Here is an 18,217-nt window from a genome sequence, read left to right on the forward strand (position 1 = left end):
GAAGTTGTGACAAAGCATTTCTTTCTTGTTTTTTCTCGCGTTCAGAGGCTGGTTTCTGGCTGCGGCATCAGAATACTCACTTTTGACCGATATTTATCATTATTGTTGGGAATCTCGCTACATGTGGCAACCTCTGATACACATACATGAAATTCGGACAAGCGATAGGGAGCCGAAGAAATGCGCAAGCTTTTCGTGTCCAATTGCACGTGTACGTGTCAGCCGTTTACGTAGCGAAGAATCAGCATGACTTCCGTTATGCGTCGCTCATTGAATGAGTAGCCGTGGGCACACATCAACAAACGGTCGTTGTAGCGGCCGCTTCGGAGAATGACACCACGCAATTGAGAGCATGCGCAGCTCCAGCGATTGTTGCGCACAATCGTGCCCTGTTTTTCCTTCGTTCAAACCATAGAGTTTCCTAAAATTAACTAGAGGGGATTCTGGTGCTGCGATCGTTCGGCGACCATGGGAATGATGGGTAGTACACACATTTGCCTAGTCTTTGTACTTGCGGGCGGCGAACCGTACTTGCGGCTTCGTTTATTGCTGTTTCGGTTTTGTTTTGAAAGAAAGATTCATCCTGTTTGAACTTCGTGACCCCATTTGGAAAGATAAGTTTAGAAGAATCAGATGGTGAGGCGCTACTGCTGTACATTTGCTAATATTTGTTCCATAAGAAAACAGTTCCAAGCCACACGAACACACATCGAGGCAAAAGCAGGCCAGAAGTACAAATATTAGAGAAATGTGTGTACTACCCATCATTCCCATGCTCGCTGAAGCGCCGTGCGTTGCAGCTCCCATAGACACTAGCGCCAGAGTTCTCTCCAGTGAATATTAGAAAACTCTATAGTTCAAACGATGAGAAAGATGTGAAGGCTCTACAGGCGATGAAGTTTTCCAAGATTTAGTGCAAAGTCAGGACGCATCCGCTAGAGGTCCCTAGAAGGCAAACTGGTGAGGTGTGACCTATGTAACATTCTGTTCTGTACTGAGCTAGCTGACTTGCTGTTGAGAGGTTGAAGTTTATATCACCTCTGCTTCTACATTCGTAAAGTTTGTCGCGACACCTCAGTTTGCTAAATTAGGTTCTAATGCTTGACGTTTTCCCAGCGCTCATGCACCGCATGGCTTGGGTCAACATAGGTAGCGTGAACATCACTAAAGTTGAGCTTCGAAGAGCTCAGAGTGTAACAATTACACGAACGATTAGGCGTATATCGCCGGCGTGCGGAATGTCATCCCATTTTCTTCGCTTCTGTGGTGTCAGGAGTAGGCGATGCTGGCGCGCGACAAATGAAAGCGTCATAGCGTCATCTTCCAGGTGCAAAGTGCCTATATCTTCTGCTACAAGCACAAGGTGTAATTTACATTTTGCGTATTCTCAGCAAAGAATATTTAGTTCCGTACAAATCTGATTTGAGTGGAATGACAGCTGATAAGCCCTGTAAGAGCAATAATCGCAAGCGCACACGAAAGACACCTAGGTGTTCGTTTGCGCTCCCTTTGCTGCTGCTTTAGCAATTACTTCGACGCCTTTCTAGCTGCGCCAAAGTTTCTCGGTCTTCTGAAAAGAGCAATAAGAACGGAATAGCTCTAGGTATACCTATAATGTTGTCCGGTTGGCCTACGCATCTAACTTCTCCACTTTACAGAGGCACCTTGAGGTGCAGCCTGCCTAATCATTGACGTTGGGCTCAGTGCAACACCTGCGCCGCAGCCAAGAGCATCGGCATCTGAACGCTAGCGAGGTTATCTGCATGTAAGCGGGCCTTGTCGGTGACACTTCGTGACCAAATGCGCCGCTTCTAGCTGTGAGGCACGCGGACTCACATAACCAATGGATGTAAAGAGTATTTACGGCAATCATTTTCAAGTGTTGGACAGTTCCACAAGCAGCACATTTTGCCACGAGGCACCTCAAACGCCCTGCTGGGGGTATAAGGGTGGCTGGGGCTTTTGCGCGGTGCTGTAGGCGTGTGCTGGCCCAGTGGCTTTCTGACGCCACGTCCCACTGCTGTTTCAGGGAGTAAAGCGTTCAGTCAAGATGCCCCACGGGGGCATCGCTGACGCCACCGATTTTAAGGTTAGTCCGCGCACTGCGCGCGCGCTCCCGTTTAACCCAGTGCACTTTGACCCCTTGCTCACTTTTGACTCCCGCACGGCCGTTCCGGGGCCACCGCTCGAGACGGAGACTAACTCGGCTGTCCTCTCGGCTCCTTGCAACTTCGATCGTCTGTCCTTCCCTTCTTCCTGCACACACGATCCTCCTTTCTTCGCCCTCACATTGCTTTTGGAGAGAGGGAGGAGGCGAATTAGCGTCTGCACTCACGCATGGTTTGCACGTTTCTCAAGCGACGCATGCCTTTCCTCTGGTTACCCTCGAGAAGCGTCAGGCAGGCGTTTCGTTTCTCTTCACCGCATCTTTGTGCACATCGGTGTACTACGGGATTAAGCAGTCAAAGCATGCATCGTGTCAGCGGAAGAGTGACTGCCGTAATTCTACCGCTGCGCCAGTAGATACATTGCCCTTCCCGGTTTTGGCGCATTATCCTGCTAAAGCACGTTTCCTGTAGGAAAGATTGCTCTAGCCTTACGCTATGCATTTTCAGTAGTCGTCTGCCTTACGAACCTCCTCGCGCTTCTTGGGGTTAAGCTTACAAGAATTCCCTCAGTAACAAACATCAGATTCAGATATTTACGATGACTGTTATGTTCGAAAAGAAAACGCACATGAATAAGAAAATTTTTCGTTTGCTCTTTAGCCTGTTATCCTCGAATGTGTGTGGCACCTTGCGATGCAGGTTTTCCCTCTCTCTCTCTCTCGCTATTTCGGGTTCTTGACCGGGTTGGCTGTCCCTAAGCTTGCAGGCTCTGTTGTGAAATGGTAACATCATCGTAACTTATGCACACTCATGGCTACTTAGTCCCATAAAAGCGCTTGGTGAGCAGTTACTGGACCTGTGATTTCTTAATATATATCTGTGCAAATTCGTATAGGGTTTAAACTAATCACGACTCGTCTAGAGCATCCAGTGAAATAAGATTTTCCGAACTCAGTGTATGCGTGTTTCAATGCCACGTCGAACAATATCAGCTTGTTTTGTCACCGTCTCTATCGTGATCTGAGCACTTCCGAAGACGAGGAAACAAGTATGCGCCCTTTTTAACGAACTTGATTCCGCGGCTTTAATTTCAGTGGCTCTTAGCTGGCTGAATCGAGACAAAATTTTGGAATAAATGGGAGTTTCGTGGGATGAAAAACTGAACAAACAACGTCGTACTTACTGTAAGATTACTTGCGCTAAAATAATGCGGAAATAAACGAGTGCGAAAGTCATCAAGCTAAAAATAATGCCAAAAGTTGAACTAATCAAGTGCGTTATCTCGTATATTATATCGTATACTACATTGTATACATCGATGTCTAGAAACTGGACATCTTGAGTCTTATTGTCAGCACTCCGTATTACACATCAGTACTTCGCAAAGCACTGCACCAGAACGAGTTATCGCAGACTCGTCATTCTGAGTTCATTGGAAGCAACAAAAGAAATGATTGCCTAATGCGAGTCTAACAGAAGTTCTTCTGCTTTATCTGCAATTGCATACTAAGCGAGGTCTCAGTTGTAGTTTGTTTACGACTGAACGTAAGGCAAACACACTTCACGGCAATATTGCCTTCTCTTCCACATAAAGGGAGAGACCGCAAAAAATAAAGGCTTTCATCGTAAGCTGCAGCTGCGTTCTGCTTTGTTTCGCTTTCCTACATTCTAAGCATTGGCGCACGCAAAGTTCGGGGCTATAAGATTTATAGCGTGGCGTCCCAAATCTACTGTCTTGGTTATTTCCCTGCCGCTACCTATAGTGGAGCATATACGCTGTTTAGACAAATAAGCTTCAAGGACGGGAAGCCAAGGTCCGAATGTCAAACGCGAGCCTCGCACTTCTCACACTCTCTATTAGCTGCAGTGTATTTAGCCATGCTTCGTTATTAGCCCTGCGGGCAGAGCCAACCTTTAATCGCAATTTGGTGTCTCGGTGATTGCCATGGGGACTAAAGCTGCCTTCAGTAATATGTGAAACTGTGACTAACACTTTTTTAATTACATGTGTGTGCATGCCGTTCGTGAACACGCGCTGAGAGCCAACTTTGTTATTTTTTTTTAATCGCCGCGAAACATGTATGACAGGGTTTTACAACAAACTGGTCAGCCAGAGCACAAACTTCCATTTGCATTAGCTAGGAGTTTAGTCATTTCCGCTTACAAAATGCAATGCCAAGTTCTTTAGTCTTTTTCATTGTGGCCTGAAAAAAATTAAATAAAAGAATATGGTGGATAGAAAATGCTATATGGTTACGATGCCCTAGCTGCTGGTATAGAAACATCATCTGGTATAGAAACATCAAAATTCAAGCTAGCCATTTTGCGCAATGTATATGCGTACTTAAATGCAACCATCTGCACTATTCACGGTAAATGCTCAGCAGCTTTTCAAAACCAATAAACATGGTGACTTAGCATAAAGGAGTAACCATTTTTAGTATTCAGCGTTCGTGAGCGCTTTCAGATAGGTGAGTTCCTGAAACCACCCGCGCAATATGAATGTAGCAATTAAGAGAGCTGCCTAAGACAGTTCACTGCGAGGAGATTAAGCATAGTGTGCAGTGTTCGTAATTGTCCTTTTGGTCTCTCCCCACCTTCTTTTCTTTAGGAACTAGCAAACATCGGAGTGACATTCTCTCCAGGCGATGTGTTTATGATGAAGGTACGTATCCATTTGCAACTCCTTCTCGCGGTGATATAAGCTGCAATGTAATACAGAAAAACATCTATGCCCGTCAATTTTTTCATGTCTTTTTTCAAATTGCGTCTCATTCTTTTGACTGAGTCTCTGATATTTTATAGCATAAAGTACGAAAGCAAAAGAAGTTTTAAGACGCTGCACGTCAGTCTGGTAAGCGTGAGCAAAAAATTATGACGCTCAAATATCGGAAGAGCAGTCACGAAGACAGCTCATCAGGCTCACGGTGAAAACTCGCGCATTTCGCTCGGGCCTGTTGATTGTTAACGCTGGCGCGACTTTATGCTTTGAGGAGCGGTTAGATTGCCGGGACCTTCCGCTTCATCGAGCGCATACAATTGGACTGCTGTGCAGAGCGATTGATGTCGGACCAACAATATTTGAAGGTGACCCGTAGTAGAAAGCACGTCGATGATTTCAGCATACTAAACAACTTTATCACTCCAGTTCTCGTCGCAGTAGAACATGGAAACAGACGGCGGTGTTATAGTGCGCTTGTATAGCGCTGAGACGTGAACAACCTGCACCAACTTGCCGACCAGAGGTGCGCTATACTCACCTTATCAAGCACTTCAAAAAAGACAAACCCGCCGTGGTGGTTTAGGGGCTAAGGCACTCGGCTGCTCACCTACAGGTCGTGGGATCGAATCCCAGTCGCGGCTGCCGAATTTTCGATGGAGGCGAAATTGCTTGACGCTTGTGTGCTTAGATTTACGTGCACGTTAAAGAACCGCAGGTGGTCGTAATTTCCGGAGCCCTCCACTACGGCGTCTCCGATAATCATATGGTGTTCTTTGGACGTTAAACCCGAATAATTATTATTCAAAAAAGACAATATGTCCGTCGTTATTGAGAGTAGAACTCACGAATAATATATAAAACGAAGGTATCAACTTTTTATAAAGTAAAATTTCTTATGTATACCTGATATCTGTTAGTGTTCATCTGAAATAGTAGGTGTCACCTTGTTGCTATATTAGATTATAGGGCAAAATTCTCATGTTCCTCTTCGCGGAGATAAGGATACATTTTAATTCGAAAGAATTATCTATAAATATAACATAAAAGAGTATATGACATTTAGTTTTAGAATTTGAGGCAAACTCTTCCTAATTCTGATTGACATTTGACAGCTTTTAGAAACACAATATCTCAGTTTTTTTTCCTCTTTGTTCGCTATTATGACTCGAAGAGACGAGTTACTGTAGCAATAATAAGTTGCGGTTATATTGGTGCGCTGAAAAAAAAAGTTAAAACTTACGAAGCGTGCAACAAGCACCGTGATGAAGTGCTCATTTCGCGCTCTGTGTTTTCACCTTTGCAACTCTGTACTATTACTACAAGTATGTTCTTATAACTACCTCGAACTCGATTTTTAATCAACGTACGGGGGTACGTTCGTGAAAAGAAGCAGTGGCGATTGGATGGTTTGCCTCAGCACAGCCTCCATTGAGGCCGTATTTCGCAACGATTCGTCTAGTTTTCTATTATTCAAGTGTTGTCATTCACTCCAAGCTGATCCCCGTGAGAAAGGAAGCACTAGAATTCACCCCGAATACGAGTTCGAAAGGAATAGAAAATTATGTATGGGTTCTTGTAAAATTACTGCTGTTACGACACATTTCATATTTTAGGCACGGCGTGCTCTTTTAATAGTGCCCATTTTCGGGGTTCAAAGGCCACAGATAACTCCGTGTTGCTCGATATGACATAAGCGCACAACACCAGCGCCTGCTACTTAAGCAATCGTAAAATACTAATAAAATGTCGGAATACAATGGCAACGTGAAGCCGCACGCGCTGCATCACTTGAACTCTGCGGCCAGTCACCGGGCGTCTAGGGCGCGTTTCTAGTTTTGTTTTAGCGAGTCTTGTACCGGTTTAAGTTCGCCCTGTCCGGGGTCACCAGCCGACTCTGCTGCACCGCGCTCCGTATGGCATGGCGACGGGTGCGCAGAACAAATGTCACTCGGAAGGCGGCTGACAGCGAGTGGCCACCGCGGAAGTTCCCTCCGTGCAGCCCGGCTCGTCGTGAGCGACACCGCGCTCTGCATGTCGATGATTCCCCTGAAAACGGTTGACCATCGTCTGCGCGAGGGGCTTATCTTTTGCAGTCGTGCCGGACGCCGCCAGGGCGCGCGCATCGAGGCACTCGGCAGCGATGCGCCGCTCGGTGGGAGGCCCGCCCAGCATTCGGCGCACGTCCTTCAAAATCCGGGCACCGCGTCCAGAAAAGTTACTCCCGCCGTTAAGCCATTAGCGCCGACGGCCGAAGTGAGTGCGGGGCTACTGCGGCAGATCCTCGGAGATTGCGTGCGCGGGAGTCCTTTATCTAATCTTCGCGCTCCTCCAGGTCGTCATTTGCTCGCAGATTGTGGCTGCCGTGAGGAGGGTTTCCGCTGTACCAGACAATGAACTTTATTACCGCGAGTTGCAGTGATTCTGACCCCTCAATGAATAGCCGTAGCATTACTAGTGGTAGCCGAGAAATATACGGCAGAATTGGGAAAATGGGGAACTCTGAACAGAAAAAAAAAAAATTATTTTCGCGTTCACCATTACGACCTGAGAAAAACGCTTCCAGCGGTATTTTTCGGGTGGCTACCATTTCCCGAAAGAGATGTTTTCCAAATTAGCTCAATAAGAAAAGGAAGGATGAACGGTCATATATTGGGTACTGCATGCCATGTGAATACACCACACGTACTGGTCGACGCAAGGGCAGAGCACGTGCCCCAATAAGAAGCTCCGTGACATTGGTTTCGTGGCTCAGCGTAACGTGAACACTGCTTGGCATATGGGAAACTTTCCCCAGGCAAATAAGTTAGTAACCCGAGCTACCCCGCCTGGAGAAGCATCACCACCAACGAAGAAGCAGATAACGCGTCTCGTAAAATTTGACCAGTAGCAATGCAGCGAGATGTGTTTTTATTTGAAAAACAATTTAGTTAAATTCGTACTTAACGCCACTACGTTCTCCCTTAAACTACGCAAGTCAAATTAATAGACGTACTTAGAATAATGTGCGCAGATGAACGCAGGCTGCCGGCGACGTGCAATGGCTGCCGGCGTCCGCTCAGTGGCTGTGGCCGCCTAACTTAATGAAGGTCCTATTGAGTCTGTGCCGTATTTTTTAAAACTTCTACTGGACTAAGCTGTCACTGCCAAGAGCTCACTCAGCACAGTTCAAATTCAGCCTTCTTCAATTACTGAGCCCCAACGCAAAGCTTATTTATTTATTTATTTATTTATTTATTTATTTATTTATTTATTTATTTATTTATTTATTTATTTATTTATTTATTTATTTATTTATTACTGTAGGCCTATTCAGGCCCACACAAGAGAAGACGCAGAAGCTGAAGACGACTCAAAGTTGAGAGAGAACAAAGAAAAAAGACGTGGTACATTTTAAGCATGAATGTAACGTACATTAGAAATCGGCGCTAACGCATTGAGTCTACAGGATGACGCTGCTACGAATTGTACAGGAAGTTATCAAATACTCAAGCTGGCGTGCTATATAGGGTGCCACGAGCTTCTTTGAAATGAAAAAGTAAGAAAAACTGCCGTGGCGCGTCGCTCACAATTTTCTCGTCCCTCCCGTGTTTCGTTGTTCGAGCTCCTGTGAATAAAAAAAAATTTAAAAAGTATAACCGAGGGTGCTCTTGTTTTCTACATGCTGTTGGCCGCGAATGGGATCAGCTGTATGGCTCTGTGCTGCGTTATAAATCTATGGGGTTTCCTTTGTATAATTTTACCAAAACTCTCTATGCTCAAAAAAAGTTCACCTTTTCTGTAAAGCTCTACTTGTTCACACGCCCGTGTAGTTGAGATGCGCCGCGTGGTATCGGAAGCCCTACTGTGTATCTTCCGACGCAGGGATCGCAAGGAGAGCCTGGTCCTCCAGGCCCCCCTGGACCCCCTGGACCACCGGGATTGCCAGGATTTGATGGTGGCACAGGACCCCCTGGACCCGTGGTGTGCACCTTCTCCCGATATTCCATTAGAAAGACTTCGGCCGAACAACGGGACAGCATTATGAATGTGCTGGAAACGAATTATCTGCAGCATTGATCAATGTTTCATACAGAATCCTGCAGTGCCACCAGCCAAGATCAGCCATCAAATACGAATAATGGCAACTGTGAAGTAGAGTATGACAGAGAGTGCTAGAGTCACCGACCTGGTAGCAGCCTTCGCAAAGAGGATGATTTTGCTGTCTTACAGTTGCGCCTGAGCGTAGCAGTCTGTCCCCTTTGTGCACCATGTAACCGCTCTCGTGCGGGTAGTATTTATGCCTCTTGATAAGTGTACAGTGAATCAATCGTTTAGTGGCGGCCGTGTGAAAAATACGAATACGTGACTTTGTTGAACTCAACGGAAGCCCTTGTAGAAAACATTCACAATACCGAGATGAGCCTGAACGCAAAGTTAATGTCACGAAAATGTCTCCCGAATGGCGATAGCATTTTTTTGAGAAATATTGTAAAGGAAGGTTCAAAGGACCGAGAGTGCTTTGATATATTTTGCTGTGTGTTAGATATTGAACGTTCTGTATTGTTTAAGTCAAGTTACAAAAACGAAACGGTAAATGAGGCGAAAAACTGAAACAATGGGTAACGAATTCAGATAATATATAGCAGCCACAGGCAAAAAAAAAACGTGTTTGCTGTTTCAGGGTCCCCAGGGTGAAGTTGGTCCCAGCGGCCCACCGGGTCTCGTGGTAAGTGGCTCTTTAACCAAGTTATATTAAAAAAGCGAAAGTATACAAAAAATGTGCGTAGCGCGAGAGCCCTTCATGTAGAATTACTCAACTACCGTTGTTTTTCTTCGCGTTTCTTTTGTGTTTCAGGGGCCTGTTGGAAAGGACGGACTCCCAGGACCTAAGGTGAAACTAAAAAAAGTCAATCAATGTCGCGCCGGTCTTCATGCTTTTAACGTGCGTGCAGCCGCCGCCACCGTCATGCAATATCAGTGAGCATCGCGTCGCTGATATTTGACCGCATCATCCGGACATTTGGTCACGTGACTAGTGATTAACTCGTGGTTCACCGTAAGTTCCTACGTTTATTCACAGATTACCATCTGTAAACATAACTTGCTTTTTTTTCCTTTAACCTTCACAGGGTTGGCATCAGGACACCCGAAACACTCTCGTTTTACTGCTTCGGCTAACTTCTGGACCAGCTATAAGCAACCGATTAAACACGGTCACACACCTTCCAAGGCGCAATAATAATATTATTTACAGAAGTCTTTATTCTTGGAGAACCTCTGTTACAGGCGCTACATAAAACCCGTGGCATTTGCATTACACAGGTGACCAAATAACTGTAATGCAGACTCGACTTTTTGTTAAATGCTGAAGCCTGGCAGTGCCACATCTTCAATCAACTAGACTTCATCTACTCCTGGATGCAGATACTTTTTAAGGGATCATTATGGGGCACTGCCTCGCAATCACGCCTGTAGCTGCCTAACTTGCCGTATCCTCAAGCGTCACGCAATGGCCAGCTTATAAATCGTGAAACATCACTTTGAACAAGGTGTTTAAGCTGACTGCACCTCACGCCGACGTTCTTCACTTCACCAGGGCGAGAAAGGCGACAAAGGCGAACGCGGCCTTACGACGACGCTGGACGGAAATACGTTCCCGACGGGATTCATCGAAGGCCCCGCTGGACCGCCCGGACCGCCGGGTCCCGCCGGACCACCAGGAAGGAAGGTGAGCGAGCCTGAGCACGTAGATGAATTGTGTCCCCGATCTCAGAATTTAGGTGCCTTGGGGTGGCACTCGGCTCAAAGACAAAAATGCAGAGTTGGAAGAGCGACAGAAGCGAGGCGGTAATGCGCAGTAACTTAAGTTTCATTCTCGGGGCGTTGATACTGTTCCCTCTCGGCAATGCACGTCGAAAGTAATGTGAATGTAATAAAACCCCGTGACCATTGACAATATGCTTTAGCGTGTTGCGAAGTCACATTCCATGTCATCTATTTCACCGCGTGTTCTGCCATTTATCAGGGCGTGGTTGGGCTTTTCACGATTCACTTGGCATTGGTTAGAAGAAGAAAAGTGGCATTTGTATAACCACTCAGGAGCATCATAGCAGCTCAAGGGGCCTCTACACCATGCGCGAAGGTTTACGGCTAAGTGAACACATTTGGTCCGGCATCTATCAGTGTAGGTGTCTCTTGGACCACCTTACAGAAAGTGGACGACGCAAGCTATCTCTACGATAGAAAGCGTTGCTAGCGATGAAACTGTGCAATGTACGTACATAGAAGAAGGCAGAAAAAGAAAGACAAACACACTTTTCCTCACCCGATTCGGTCATGGCACGTGACTGTTCGCACAGATATCCAGAGCTACCTACCCAAAGCGGCGCACGCCGAAATCCCATCCTTCCTTCCTTCAGAACGATGGTTGCGCAGAGTGCAGTCATGATACGAAAAGGGCAATTTATCCTGCTTAATACCGTCTCCCCCAACTCCTATTTCCCCCAGTACCAGCGTTTGAAATAAACCGAGGTCGGCGTCGGACGCTGAGAGCCTGAAATCTCGCACAGGCCGTAATGCAACGCTTGGGATGAGTGGACCGCCCAGCGCAGTACAGAGGGCTATGGACACGGCATGCGCCGGCATCCATCTCTTTCCCGCCACGCGACATAGTTCCGCAGTCGCGGCCGGATAATCGGTTTACGGCGTCTCCTGGCCGCGTAATCCCGTTGCGTCTCTTGCCCTCCACTCTTGCCGAATGGCCGAGCGCAGGATTCTACATCGGATCCGGTTACGTCCTCTAACTAACTATTGCTGGCGTCTAACTCCCGCTCGTAAGTCCCTTTATGATCTGCCTTCAGGCTACAAACCACACTTTGCACGGCCTCGCCGTGCATTCACTGATTTGTCGCTGGAAGTTACCGCCGCCGGCCAGCAAAAACGTGTTCCGTGAGCTTCTTGGTGTAACTAGCTTTTCGGTGCTGGGTGACCAGCCCTGTTGGAAGTTCCTTCAGTAACACACACAAGCTGGCGCGCACGTGTGCACGTACATACATACATACATACATACATACATACATACATACATACATACATACATACATACATACATACATACATACATACATACATACATACATACATACATACATACATACATACATACATACATACATACATACATACATACATGCGGAAATGAGTCACGCGCGGCGTGCCATGGAGAAAGGAACACGGACGGCGTCCACTTTTATTACGCTTTTCGTGAGATTACAAGAAGAGCACAATCGCTGGCCGAAACACGTTGCCTGCCACTGTAAAAATGAACGAGGGCGCGCTTTCGTCCGGCTCACATTAGCAGCACTCAAGTATTCACGGCCAGTCAGACGGCTTCTATCGAACCTTGGTTTGATTAGAGTGGTGGATGGGATGAAACAGCGAATTACGAGCTGGCGTTCCGTGAAGATCCGTAAAATAATGGGAGGAAGGAAAATGGGAAGCATTGGGAGGAGGAGGGGTGAGTAGGAGGGGCTACAGACACTCTGGTCTGTCACGGAAGAACTGAGCTTGTTTCACTTCGTCTATAAAAAACAAGAAAAAGGTGAAGTTAATTAAACTCTAATTGACAGGAACATGGCCGGCCGGGAATCGACCGTCCGAGAAGAAGCAAGTAAGGCAATGTGGGCTCAGGTTTGGCCGTGCGCGCCACATTGCAAGAGAGGAGCACCAACCTGTTCACTGCGTCTTGCACCATCTCGACGGACCAATTCGCCGCCGCCATGTCTCGTTTGTTTCCTCTTGCTGAATGATACAGCGTTAAAAAAAAAGGGGGGGGCGAGGATAAATGACTCCGTTAGTTGTAACAAAGCTCGTTCCCAGTAGAGTGACAAAACTCTAAAGCACACGGAGAACGCACGTCGTTTTCTACCTCGAAATCAGCTGCATTCCACCCCCACCCCCCATCCCCTCTGTATCGTTTAAAATAATTGAAAGGCTACGGTTTTGGCAGGGTCTCAGGTGGAAGACTCCCCTTTCGATAAAAACAAAAAAGCAACTATTGGACAAATACAAACGTAGTAAAACCTCCCCAAGTGCGCGCCAGCCAATGAACTGTTTTCGAGCCGAGTGATGGTAGAAAAGGGCACGTTGCAACTAAAGAGAAGAGAACGAAAACAAACATGAACGTATGAGAGAGAACGCGCATGGTTCAAATGCGCCAGCCAGCGCAAACAACAATAACAACAAAAGAGTGCGCCCTTCCCAGCGATCAGATTACACGCGGAACAGCTTACGGTGTTCGTTCGTGCGTTTCTGCGAGCATATCTATGTAACAGCGTGTGTGTCTGTGCAGGATGTGGGAGGCGGCATTTTTCTGTCGCAGCATTCCAGAGATAGCTGTAGTGCTAGCTTAGGCGGCGCCCTCAAGCGGCCATTGCTGCGACGAGGAAAGAGAAAAATCCGGCCAGCGGCGAGCGCCGTTTCACTTGCGTTTGTTCGCCAGCCTTGTCTTCCTCGACAGATGCCTCTGTCCGCACGGCGAGTGAGAAGAAGGGACGGCCTTGCGTACCGCCGTGCCATCCCGCAGCCCCGGACACGCTCTCCAGTTGTCGCTTGAGACTCGAATTCGGACTGCTTGGACACCTTTTTCTTTACTTATTTTTCTCTCTGTCTTTCAACGATTTCTCGATTACAAATCGCCAGCAAGGCTGTAGATGACGGCGATCCGGGCTGTTGGAACGTCACACTACCGTTTATTATTCTCCCCGTGTTACGCGTCGACCGTCGCCGCTCCGTGTCTCTTGAGGGATGCACGTAGGCTTAAACGACATCATCGGGCCTCGATTATGAAGGCCCGTATCGCTAATCGGGCCTTTTAGGCACAGCGCCCCGATAACTGGCCCCCGCGCAGCCGTTGCTATCGCGGTGAGCGGCGGCATGTTTAGTATCAATGGCGGAAGTCGGTTTCTGTGGGCAGACCAGAGCGAGAGACGCTGACGTGCTGCCTCAATATTTCTGTGTTTAGAACTTGTCCGGCTACGTCGTATAGTTTCCTCTTTCCGTCAGAAAGGACATACCGCGTTGCGATGCTTCCATGGCGCCGATTCGGGGATAAGCAGTTAAAGACGAGGTGACCGCGCTATCGAACCGTTATGAGGCAATGGAAATATCTCGCAGCGTACGTGTCTTCTGAAACCGCCTCAATTCCTTGATACGGTTTCAGATGAAACGCGGATCAAGAAATGGAAGATGGGTCTCGGCGGTCTTACAAAATGTTCATTTGCAGTTATCTCTTGCGTGATCTCAGACCGAGTAGCTTCGGAAACCTAATTCGTCTTTTTATTACGTTTTCTTTTTTTCCCTTTTTAGCGAAACTACAGACAGGTCATTTAACAAAAGAATATGCGCAGAGCTGTTATTGCAATGAAAACAAAATGTCAAGCAGTAACGCACAATACTTTTCAAACTAAGATTGGAGGGAAAATGGGCAGAAGTTTGTAATTGGTCACTGTATGCGTTCTCGACGTACTCACCCATGGCCAGTCGTCGTCACAAAATTGCGATTGTGGATGGTCTAGGCAGGAGCAGCAAGGGTTGCGGGCCTGCGCTGGCTTCATAATTGGATGTCTCGCTTCTGCCATTCGGACTGCTGGGTGCCCTGAATCCTCTGATGCTCACGTTTTAGTAGCACCGCGACTGCACCTTCGAAAGCCTTCCGCAAGAAAGTCCAGAAAACAAAGCATGTATTCGGTAGCATGCTGGAGGCCAGAATTTCTACATTTAGTTTTCTTCACGTTTTTTTTTAATTTCAGGACTTGCCTCTTATGACTGAAAAAAAAAACTACTTTAACAGCGCCATCCAGCAATCAGGTTATTAGGCTTTGACGTCTGCTTCTCTGCAATGTTAAAAGAAAAAAAAAACTCTAAAGTTGCGCTTGCAGGTGCCTCTATTTATCTTCAGTGTGCTTTACCATTTCATGACAAGATGTAGGTTTAGTAAAATGTGGGCCTTAGATACTTGAAGTTTTGGCGCTTATCGTGGAAAGCTGCGCTAGAGTTTTGCTTCAGTTGACGCAGCCTACAAGCACTTCGCGTGTAATCTGGTTAGGCAGGCTGTTGCAGTCCACTGAGTTGTTTGTTCATGACACCAATGTGGTACTCTGTTTTAAAAAAAGGTAAAAGAGCATAAAACACACACACACACACACACACACACACACACACACACACACACACACACACAGACCAAAGTAAGGCGCACGGATGCGTTTACGCGGTTTCTTTTTCGTCCGTCTTTACTTTGTCATTTTACCTATCTTAATGATGTTTATGGCAGAGCGAAAAGATTGCTTTAGTGAATCTTAGAGATTTCGTTGGTGGGCAAGCCGATAGCATGATGCTCTACACGGGTACGATTAGAAATTAAATAACATGCGCGGCGCTCGACCGATTCACAAGAGACAAGAACGTACCACATCACTAAACAAATCAAGATTTGGCACTGAGACCAGCGCTTTTGCAAGCTTAGAAGCACCTCGGTTGCGCGAGAGGCGCACTTGTATATATATATATATATATATATATATATATATATATATATATATATATATATATATATATATATTTTCAGCCCGTCATGCGAGCGCAGTGACGAGCGTCCAGAATAAACGTGCAACAAAGATAATGTGTAAAAATAATGTCAACGATCGACATACCGTTACGTAAAGCTCGCCAGCCAGGCGGCAGATGAGCGTAGCGTTGCTGTACCTCTGTACTACAACTCGCTGGATTTCATATGCTATCGCCGTCTGTGAACACACGGCCTCAAGAAAAAAAAAAAACGAAGTAGATGCGCGAGCGGCGTCGACGCGGCTTCCTTCTTTCTTGCACCCTGTCGGCGCACTATACAGCGCGCAATATATCGGATAGACTGGCCGCCACGCTTGGAACCTCAGTTGCCCGCAGGATGCCATACTCAAGCCGATTCGGATTCCATCTCAGCGCAACATTTCCGCGGCGGCCGCAAAAGCAAACCTAGAGCGAAAGAAACAGTAATCCCGGGTATGGGCACAGGCGTTATCGTTCCGAAAGCCAAGAGAATGGCTTTTCTCCCTCCTCCTCTTTTTTTTCGGCTTTGGTGTTGTCTTAGCGCAGAAAGAGACGACTACTAAAGAGGGCATGCCGCTCTCGGCCAACCGAGTCGTGGATTTGGCGCCTCGCAGAAGAGGGTGCGGTGCGAAATAAAAGAGGGCCGGCGTTTTTTGTATGCCAAGCTTGCGCGCGGCGTCTCAAGCGCGCGTCTTCTTGCAGTGGAGAGCGCGATCAGAACTTCCGGCGCCGCGCACGCTTCATTCCTTCTTTACAGCGACATGTCGGTTGTGGTTCAGGATCGGATGCCCCGCATAAACGAGTTTGGGGGACGGACAATCGCCTGCTCTTCGAGGGCCGTATATAAGAGGCTTAACGCACCGGCACTAAAACTCTGGCCGCGATGCGAAAACCAAAGCCAGAGAGAAAACTGACGCCGGGATGAAAGAATTCCTTGCGGACCGAGCAGCCCGCGCCACCGCAGCGTCCTTTTGTGCTCCAATCCATGGTGCACTTCCCCTGCGCTTGACGCCTGCACTAATTACGTTGCTTTTAAAACTCGTCCTTCCACTTGTCGAACAAGGGCACGACCGATCTCCGTACGAACTCCCTAATCGTGCCTGAATGTGAAGTTTGCGCTGTACTCGGGAGTTTTACAGCGAAATCTGTTATGGTATCACAAGGGTCACGTGCGACGTCGTAGATGGCCGCTGCCACCGCCACCGGTGTCTGTAACCACTATCGCGCAAAATAAAAAGAAAACCTAAGTAAAAACACCAAGGACTCAATGGGATTCGAACCCGGGACCCCTGCGTGTCAACCAAGAATTATACTCTGGAACCACGCGTTTTTTTTTTTATTGCCCTGGAACCACGCTAGTGCTCAAAGCTGCGTAGCAAACTGGCCTTACACAGGCTCGGTTGTGATAATTGATTGATATGTGGAGTTTCACGTCCCAAAACAACCTTATGATGATGAGAGACGCCGTAGTGGAGGACTCCGGAAATTTCGACCACCTGGGGTACTCTAACGTGCACCCAAATCTAAGCACATGGGCCAAGAACATTCCCGCCTCCATCGCAAATGCAGCCAAAGCAGCCGGGATTCGATCCCGCGATCCGCGGGTCAGCAGCCGAGTACTTTAGCCACTAGACCACCCCGGCGGGGCGGGGCGCTCAGTGGCGGCAAATTAATCGTGTTAATATGAGTAATAAAGCATTTTAGAACGGCAAAGGAACCAGGCATCACACACTGTGAATCACGTAACGAGTGGGTCTCGAATCCTCCAAGCAATTACAAAAGCTTTACACAAAATTCATCTTCGTCAGCCAAAAAATAAAAAAGTAAGCGAAATTCCTTGCAGATAAGTAGTGGGTACAACGCTTCCACAAAGAAAGACGAAGGGCGCCACATAGAATGCCTCTCTACTACACAAAAATTGTGACGATTAATGGCGTATACCTAGCAAGTGTGCTTGTACCAGTTACCCAAAGAGTGTTTACAAACTGGGTGAAATTCCTTGCAGATTTGTATATTTTATCAAAAAAGCCCCTATTCCACCTTTCGTTGTGACTGTGTTGCCCATTTCACGCAGGCCTGGCGGTTTTCTTTTCTTTTTTTGGTTACCGAAAAAACGCTGCCTTTGTGAGGCCTTCACTTGACACTTAGCGGAAGTCACGTGGTATTCTTGCAAGGGGTGCCACTCCTATCTGCTCACGGTTATACAACTAAAGTTCAATACGAAGACCCTTGACCTCTGCGATCACCCTGCTTAAATGTAACACACACACAAAGACGCATGCACGGGCTCCGAAATTACTCTTCTGATGTTAAACATTACTATCATAATCCTACATTAGTCGAGTGGGAGGTGACCCTCTCCAGCTCTGACCCAGTGCAGCAACAAGCCCTGGACGACCGAGCTTGGATGGCGGCAAGATCCAATGGTTTTCCGGAACTAGGAGGTCCAACCACTATAGCGACTTCTTTATTACGAGTCGATGTTTTATTCTCTCTATTATCGACACCACGTTTATTCAGAGGCTCTTTGCCATACTTAAAGAGTTTTGTGGTGGCCTCTACTTTTCTTTTCCTTGTACATATTGTAACGGCTTGGGTGAACACTGCAGTTGCACAAGTTAGGAAACTATCCTGCGAAACTCAATGAACATCTCTAACAAGTTTTTTTTAATAGTCCTTTTGTGTCTTGAGAGACCAAAAAGCATGTGTAGCGCACATGCTCGCACATGTTCTCCAACATAAAATGAAGTTTGAGCTAAATTTCCACTACTCCTATCGCATGTGTATAGATATATAAATATAT

At 46.9% G+C, this 18,217-nt stretch overlaps 1 protein-coding gene across 7 annotated transcripts in view; it reads left to right on the forward strand.

Annotated features, from left to right (window-relative positions):
* Nucleotides 1–18,217, forward strand: part of LOC119162170 (uncharacterized) — a 515,775-nt gene that overhangs the window by 359,699 nt on the left and 137,859 nt on the right. For 5 of the 7 annotated variants that reach the window (XM_075879320.1, XM_075879321.1, XM_075879322.1 and 2 more), the window contains 6 exons: nucleotides 2,030–2,089; nucleotides 4,720–4,773; nucleotides 8,692–8,790; nucleotides 9,491–9,535; nucleotides 9,665–9,700; nucleotides 10,406–10,537. In XM_075879320.1, coding sequence (XP_075735435.1) covers nucleotides 2,030–2,089; nucleotides 4,720–4,773; nucleotides 8,692–8,790; nucleotides 9,491–9,535; nucleotides 9,665–9,700; nucleotides 10,406–10,537 — 426 coding nt within the window. The remainder of the gene's footprint in view (nucleotides 1–2,029; nucleotides 2,090–4,719; nucleotides 4,774–8,691; nucleotides 8,791–9,490; nucleotides 9,536–9,664; nucleotides 9,701–10,405; nucleotides 10,538–18,217) is intronic. The other 2 variants (XM_075879323.1, XM_075879326.1) reach the window with 1 other exon arrangement.

This window comes from Rhipicephalus microplus, chromosome X (assembly GCF_043290135.1).
Source record: "Rhipicephalus microplus isolate Deutch F79 chromosome X, USDA_Rmic, whole genome shotgun sequence".
Lineage (NCBI taxonomy): Eukaryota > Metazoa > Arthropoda > Arachnida > Ixodida > Ixodidae > Rhipicephalus > Rhipicephalus microplus.